The 8,107-nt window shown below is 33.7% G+C and overlaps 1 protein-coding gene across 1 annotated transcript; it reads left to right on the top strand.

Moving 5' to 3' along the window:
- The first annotated feature begins 2,791 nt into the window (after positions 1-2,791).
- On the top strand, positions 2,792-7,485 carry LOC111377729 (uncharacterized protein At4g08330, chloroplastic-like). Its single transcript, XM_023000859.1, has 2 exons — positions 2,792-3,082; positions 6,791-7,485. Exons 1-2 carry the CDS (start codon positions 3,006-3,008, stop codon positions 7,182-7,184), a joined length of 471 nt encoding a protein of 156 aa, XP_022856627.1. The 5' UTR covers positions 2,792-3,005; the 3' UTR covers positions 7,185-7,485.
- Positions 7,486-8,107: the final 622 nt, after the last annotated feature.

Genomic DNA, 8,107 nt, shown 5'->3' with positions numbered 1-8,107 from the left:
CCTTTGTTAATGAGATCGATAGAGATCATGAAGATTGACGAAGATCACGAAAATTATGATTTAACATAATCAACAAAGATTATGAAGATTGATGAAGATTATGATCTTCATTTTCATGATCTCTGTCGATCTCATTGACAACCATTTGCAGGTTCATCCATTTCTTGGTTGACTGATGACCAAGTTACATGCCGAATATGGATGATGCAATTTTTTTAGTATATTCAACTGATTTTTAAACTAGTTTTCAACTTCAACTTTCCTCTAATTTAGTCTCGATAAAATATGATTAATCATGAAAACTTAGGGATCCGGACTAATATGATACCCACCTAATCATCAAGAGACGTGACACTTTGCCTAGCATGTCAAATTATCTCCTCCACAAACCTTTCATCAATTTCATTCAAGATTATAAAGATACCACCATTTCAAGCTTAACATTGTGTTCTATTAAGCTTCATCCGCACCTATACATACTAACTTAAATTGTTATATCGAATTTGTGTAAAATTCCATCTCACTTAATATTTTTCAAATGTGCGCAATGAAACAAAAATGCTTTCTTTAAAATTGTCTCCTTTTGCTAAATATAGGTTTTTTAGGCAAGAAACAGTTACGTCTAACTTTGAGACGGCATTCTAAGAATAAAATGTAACCCATTGTGATTTATTTTTTAATGAAACGAGATATTCACATCTACTTATAAATTGATTCTAAATATGTTGATAAAAGGAGGGCATGTCGTGAATTGAAAAAAATATATATATTTGTTAAGGATAATTGATAAATAAATATAAAAAAAAATATTGGGACATCATTATAATTTTAAAATGTTTTAGGTGTCATATATATTTTCCAAGAAGTTTTGGGGGGGGGGGGGGGGGGGGGGGGGGGGGTTTTTAGGTGTCATATATATTTTCCAAGAAGTTTTGGGGGGGTGAATATGATTTTCCCAAATGAAGAGGACCACTACATGTTCAATCAGAGCTCATGTCCCCCAACCACCTTAAAGTCTCCACTTTCTTTCACATATCATAGATTGATATGTTTGGTAGGCTTTTATTAACATTGATGATATAACTCAATAATAATTCTTCAACATTCTAAACATAATGCAAAGCAATTCGATTTATATTAAATAAAATATGTATGTTATTTGAATTAATCCCAGTGTACAGACAGTTGATTCACAGGGTGTTGTTAGATACCTCATTGTAGCAGCAAGCCCCACATGTAAAAAACAAAAAAATTGCAGTAGCCCCCACCATGTGAGTACCCTAGCAGGAACCTGTACGCCAAGCTGGGTTGATGTTATTTATAGCCCACTGTTCAAATCTCTCTCTCTTTTACGATGCTCATTGGAATTGAGTAAATATTGTAATCACGAATCTCTTTAAGATATTTGTAGAGCATGTTCTAGCCGCTGAAATTATCGTGCATTAATTTTATCTTGTCTGCATGCAATAATTAACAAGATTGGCAAAATCTTAATTTTCAATGTTCAAGGAACCTATGCTTGCTTCAACAACACATATTTGTCATCACGTGAGTATCATATTGCTATTGACGTTCAAATATATGGGTTTTATTAGCTACGGCCTTAGGTATTACAATTTTAAAAGGTTGAGTACACGAGAGTAACAAATAGTATATTGGAGATATCGGTGCCATTCTTACAAAAGATTGGGGAACACCTAGTGGAATTTACCTTTGAAAAAAAATTATGTATTTTTTTTATTCAAAACATATATTAGATAACTTACATTTTTTTTTTTCAATTTAGAATAGAATAAGTTAATTTCTGAAATTAGCTCTAACTTTATTGTTAACCTTGAATTGGTGAGTTGATGGTGCAAAATATGGAATACATTGCCTATTGTGATTGCTTCCGGGCCGATGTTCACCTTGTTATTTTATTCAATCCCTACTTTTTTCTTTCTTTTTTTTTTTTTTAAATGTCGACCCCTACTTAGCCCCCGTTTGGCCCCGTTCTCATTCTCATTATTTTTTTCTCATTATTTCAACAACACATTCTTTCATAAAATAATATTATACGCAAATAAAAAAAATTTTCATTCTTTTTCAATCATACATTTTTTAAAAAAAAAAAAACCTATTCCAGCCATTAAAATTTAACAAGAATGGAGGCCAAACAGGGTCTTAGTATCCCGATAAATGACTTGCTTTTTTCTACTTTGATTATTTTAACAAGGATAGAAACATGTTTGGGCCCTTTAACTTATATAATACCCTACTTTAGCCACAACTTATTTCTTGCCTCAAATTTAATCCTAAACTTTTACCCTATAAATCATGGTTGTCAGCTGTGTCAACGAAAACTAATACGATGGATGAAAATCATATATGACCAAAGTTAAAACGTTAAATAGCATAATATCGTCAATTAAGAATGTTATGACAAAGAAATTGTCAAAGAAAACCACGTACACATTCTGAATTTCGGCAAAGAAATGGTCAACAAATATTTATTCAACTGCTAAGTGACGTTTTAGTTTATGCCACGTATAATTTCTGTCTGTTATGTGTATGCTCCATTAGCTTTAACGAATTGATAATAGAGACCAGTAAGGTAAGAAAATGAAAGTTTGGGTGCTAAATATGTGGCAAAAAAAGCTCAAGGACTAAATTAGGGCAAATATAAATTGTGTCGACACAGATATAAGTGAACTTTTTAAGGTTCTCGCTCCTATTATATATCTCCAGTGAGAACTAAAGTCGCACCAGCATAATCTTTATCTGTAGTCCAAAATTAATGAACTGTACAGAAATTACAGGAGAGAAGCCGTCCTTGTATGGCAACTGTCACTATATCGTTCATCCAGGTGCCAATCCAAATCCCTCTGAGTCAGTAACGAACCGTCAATTTTTTTCCTTCTTTCTAGACCGCTGCAGTCACCACCACCACATCGACATCTCTGCCCCAGATTTTAGCCGTAACGAGCCACCGTGGAATTAGCTTGGAGTAAATACTCTCTCTTTACATGGAGTCTTCAAACGGGTACTTGGCACACAAACAGTACCCTACCTTTGCTTCTTCCCACGGAGAAGTCACTTACAGGTCCTTCTCTCTACTTCTACCCCTATACGTGTGTGTATGTGTGTTTGTGTGATTGTGTCGATTGTATTAGATTTGTAATTATGCACAATGTTTCTGGAACGAAGAGACAGAAGAAAATTAAAATTGCGTTTAATATAGTCACTGCTGATGAAATTTCATGAAATTATGAGTTCTTAATGTGAAAACATTTATTTATTAATTGTAATTACACTGCATAGAGAATTCTCTCTTTATTACTAGTAAATTAATTGTGGGTTTACGGAGAAAATAGTCTATTTTGGAGTTTGCAATCCTTATTGCGTATATTCGTGCATTTTTTCTTGGTATGTTTGTATTTTTTTCCTCTTTTTCTCTGTTTTGCCTTTGAAGCAAAATATCTGCCTGAGCATGTTTGGTTAAGCTTGAAAAGTTCAGTTATAAGTGAGTTAATGAACTTTTGTAATGGTGAACGTAAAGGAATAAGTTCGTCTTTTGACAGGAAGTTAAAGTTTTCAAATAAGTAACCTTTTTTACTTCGAGGGAAAAATAATGTTTGGAACTTTAGCCTAACATTATTAAAATACTATCGCTATACACTGTATCTGACTTTCTAGAGTGCTGAAAGATCACGTCCATCTTCTCATAAAATCCCTCTGTGCCAGGTTACTGCAGGGAAGGCTTGATTTAGCTAAGCTAACTGTTTGTTTCATAAATGAACTATAGCAAAAAGGACCTTCGGCATTTGTGCCAAAATTAAAATTGATTGAATAAATGTATAAAAACTAATGCCATTGAGGACTTAAAACATTTACATTTACTAGAATCTTACTTTAACATTACTCTGATAAATGCTATGATAAAGTACTAGACTTCTAGAATAAGTCTGCTTTGATATGAAAGAAGTACTAGAGTTGGCATCATAAAGTTTTATTCTCTTCAAGTTGTTCCCGTAGTGTGTATTCTCTGCCTGTCTATATCTTCCAGATGACATTTTTTTGCAAGATTTGCTATTATCTGAAGTCAACTCTCAGCCAAGCAGAGATTTAGTGGATGTTGCGAATTCACAGGGATAGTTATTCTCGTAACCTTGGTAACTCTGATTTTATGATGAATTAAGTCAGATATTTTAAGTTCACTATCCTATATATGTGCTCTAGAAGTTATAAACTTGTCGACTATTACTTGTGATTTGGTGATTACTATGAAATAGTGTGTATTTCCATGATCTAATGGTGGTATTATGTTTCACGGTTTGACCTGGGGTGGTGGAGGTTGAGGCTTTAGCGATTTGCTTACCTTTTCATTTGGTCTTTTTGGAGCATAGTAAATGGTTTTAAGAATTGAATTGTTTCCACTATTATGTGTGCCCTGGAGCCGTTGCCTTCTTTTGTATCATCCATATCTTGGGCGGAATCTTGAGTTCATTTTTCAGGGTTTGATGAATCCATTGTTTTAGTGATTTGAAAGCCAGGGATCTCTTGTATGTGACTTATTTCTTAAAGACAACTATATGAACTCTGAATAACACTGCTTGCTGTTAGATTTGCTATGTATGCATCTAAAAGATTCTGCAAATGATGATTATGGCTGAAAGTGGCCCATGTAAGGCATTTGATTGTAAGATTTAAGGGAAGCTTAAAAGTGATTTTGACAACTTCAGATAATATATGTTTAAAAACTTCTGTGTCATCATTATGAAGTTGAAGTATTGGTAATATTAGATTTGTGATTCTACAATAGAGCATACAACATGGGTGTTGTTTAAACACGTGAAATAGTTGGCTTTGTTCACTGCCTAAAGGAATGTGCAAGTAGATTTCCAAGATAGACTCATCTGTAATTTCATCTGCGACAAATTCCATTTGGAAAATTGTTGTTACACAATCTCTTTCCATCGCATGTCTGACATATAGTCAAATTTCGTTCAATTCAGTATTATGACAATCAACATTGAATAAAAGATGGTTCTATCCAAGAACAGACTTAGATTCCATAATTCTAGGTTGAGCCCTCTGTAATACCATTCTATAATGCCACAAGGCTATTGGCTCATGTGTGCAATGTGAGTTGCAGAGTTCAGAGACAGTTATTGTTGGCTTTATCTATTGGGAAGAGTGGTTACTCAAATGCTGAGAACTCTCAATCCACACTTAGATACTGCTTTAATGATTCTCATATTCCATATTGGATTTCCAAAATGAGCTGGTCTTTTTCTACCTATTGGTTTGATAAACCAGCAGTTTGATGAGTAGCATTTTTATTTTTATTTTTATTTTTTATTTTTTATTTTATTTTTGGGGTGGGGTTTCTCCAAAGAGAATGAGAAATAGAATTCAAAGGAAAGACTGATACAAGGTTGTTCATGGATTGCGTCAAACTTTTGCTCCTAAATCTGTACTTCTATTCTTATCAAAAGGATGAGAAGAATAACTAGAACAGTGCATTATCCTCTCAGTGGTTAGGCAGTTCTACGCGAATTACTGGAACAGGTTTGAAAGATTTATCAATGCGAAAAAAATGAAAACATAGGCAGATGTGACCAAATGTAACTAATGCTAGCATACATAGAAGTCTATGATAAAATCAACTCATGATAATTTTTCTAGACTAGAATAGATCAATAGATTCTAATCTCAATCTTCATCTGGAAAATCCTGAAATTTACTATAATTAAGAGGGGTAAAAACTCCCTTTACTCCACCTCCATCTCCCTTTCTTGACAAAAAATAAAAATAAAAATTAAATAAAGTAAATAAAGAAAAGATAGTCTGGTCATGAAGAGTTACTGGCGAAAGGATCAGCTATGCTACGCTTCTTAGTGGTCTTGGAGCCGAGTGCTAGCCTACCGTGGTGCCATGATATTTTGGTGTACAAGTTTCTGTGATATTTTGGCATACAAGTTTCTGAATGCAATGAAGAATTTCTTACAAGCTAACATGATCCCCTAGTGAAGAAGAAAAAGGAACTTTTGGATGAAGAAGAAAAAGGAACTTTTGGAACTCATAAGCATTGATAGTTACGAGATCCCTGGGAAAAGGAAGCACAAAAGACCAAGATAAAGAAGATTAGAAGCAACATTGTTTTGTAGAAATTTAATTATAATTGCTGTTGGTTCCTGTGCAAGTCTGTGTCTGAAAAGTTTTGAAAGTTAAGCACTTCTTTCTGTTGTAATCAGTGGACACACTGAAGGCAGCTTTGAAGTGACTCTTATCGAGTTTTTGGACATTTAAGTTTACAGGGTATGGAGAGATTAGCCAGATTAGGTGGATATAAGTAAACCAATGCCATCGAGTTGATCAATGAAGCTGAAAGCCTGGGTTGCAGTATTTGAGAGTGGAGGGGGAGAAGAAATGGAAGTTCGGATATGGATCAAAATCTGATAGGAACAAAGAGTAGTGTTCATTGCACGATAAAGATTTTGACTTTCATTATGAAATGAGCTAACTTGAATATGGATCTATCCTTTTTGATTGTCGAGCGAGTAACAACAGTCCTGGTATTGACACGCTCCATCTCCATAATATCGTGCCAGTATACATCATTTTTGATCCTGAATTAGTGATCCAAAATGTGGCAGGGAATATTGAATGCCATATGAGCTCTGAATTCACCTGTGCTTTGCCATCAGTTGATTATTTTTTTTTTTTTTTGCGCTTTGGTTTCTATAATTTACATTAGACCTGATGGGGTTCTGTGGATTATGATTACCATTTTGATTTGTTCATGCAGCTGCGGTACTTGTGGATATGATCTAAAACTGAACTCGTCCCGAAGGAACACATCAACTATTGGCTCCAAATATTCTAAATCCATAAAGAAGGGGATCATTACGTTTTACTCCATAGATCAGAACCGATTCAATCAGGTTGAAGAGATCGGCTGCGTACCCTACTTCATTTCTAAGCACTCTTGGGGTTTGTTCAGAAGGAAAACCAAACTTTTGTGCCCAAAATGTGGTAACCTTATTGGTAATGCTTATGATGATAACACTTATGCTTATTCCCTTATACGAAATGGTTCAAGTTCACCCTCTGGCAGTGAAAATTCCAATCCACGAAAATATGATATCAGAATTCGTTCTTTGCAACCTTCTGCAGAATTTGGTACACCATCTGTGTTGTGATGTTCTCGTGAAGCATTCATATCATATGCTACTTTTTTTTCTGGTTGCTTCACAGTCCGTGAATATGTTCTATCACAATTAGTTAAAATAATGCTTTAGCAGTGAAGAATTATAGCTCCCCATGAAACCCTCTCTAATTGTTCTTCATAAGAAAAGTTTTTGCCATATATTTTTCTGGGAATGTTGTAAATATTCTTATGTTTATTTTGGCTTTCTTTTGCTCCATGATATACGACTATCCATGTGTATGAAGCAACATTGTGAATGGAATCATTTGTACTTGTGATTTCTTGTTTTCTCATACTTGGTATTAGTCTTCCAACTTTTTAGACTTTTTTTTTTTTATTTTAGTAATGTATGATAAATTGCCTGTCGAGTAAATTTATTCGTTCTTGCGATATTTTGAAATGAAAAATTAATTTATTTTTCGATAAATTGTTTGTATTACTTTGAACTTGCATTTATTCGTGGATTGTTTTGATATTATAAAGTGGGTGTGATAAATGTAAAGTATTATTTTATAATTTATATGGTATATATCATTTTAGGAGAAAACACAAGATTAGACAAGAACGGATGAAAATGAGCAATAATTGATCAAAAAGGAGTAAAGTTGGACATATTTTGAAAGCTGGTGACCAGGGAGTCACGTTTGAAAATCGAGACAAAATTGCACAAGGAAAGATTAAATTCCAGCAATTTCAGAAAAGAAACTTGTTTAACATACACGCTCAAAAGTTGAATATATGATATGTGGAATCTATAAAGTCAAAGTTAATTATTTGGTTTCGTTAACTTGTTTAAATTCTTGAAGGAAATATTGAATTACATATATCAAGTTGAGCGTCTTTGTTTAGAGTTTAATTAAATTTCTATTTTGCTTTATTTGAGGACGAACAAGTGTTTTAAGTTTGAGATGGTGT

The sequence above is a fragment of the Olea europaea genome, unplaced genomic scaffold (genome assembly GCF_002742605.1).
Source record: "Olea europaea var. sylvestris unplaced genomic scaffold, O_europaea_v1 scaffold1712, whole genome shotgun sequence".
Taxonomy (NCBI): domain Eukaryota; kingdom Viridiplantae; phylum Streptophyta; class Magnoliopsida; order Lamiales; family Oleaceae; genus Olea; species Olea europaea.
The sequence above is the reverse complement of the archived record's forward strand: the minus strand, read 5'-3'. Positions and strand labels throughout refer to the sequence as shown.

Coding starts and splice junctions, on each gene's coding strand:
- LOC111377729 (XM_023000859.1), top strand. CDS start 3,006: ATGGAGTCTTCAAACGGGTACTTGGCACACAAACAGTACCCTACCTTT. Junction 3,083..6,790: donor CACGGAGAAGTCACTTACAG/GTCCTTCTCTCT, acceptor TTGTTCATGCAG/CTGCGGTACTTGTGGATATG.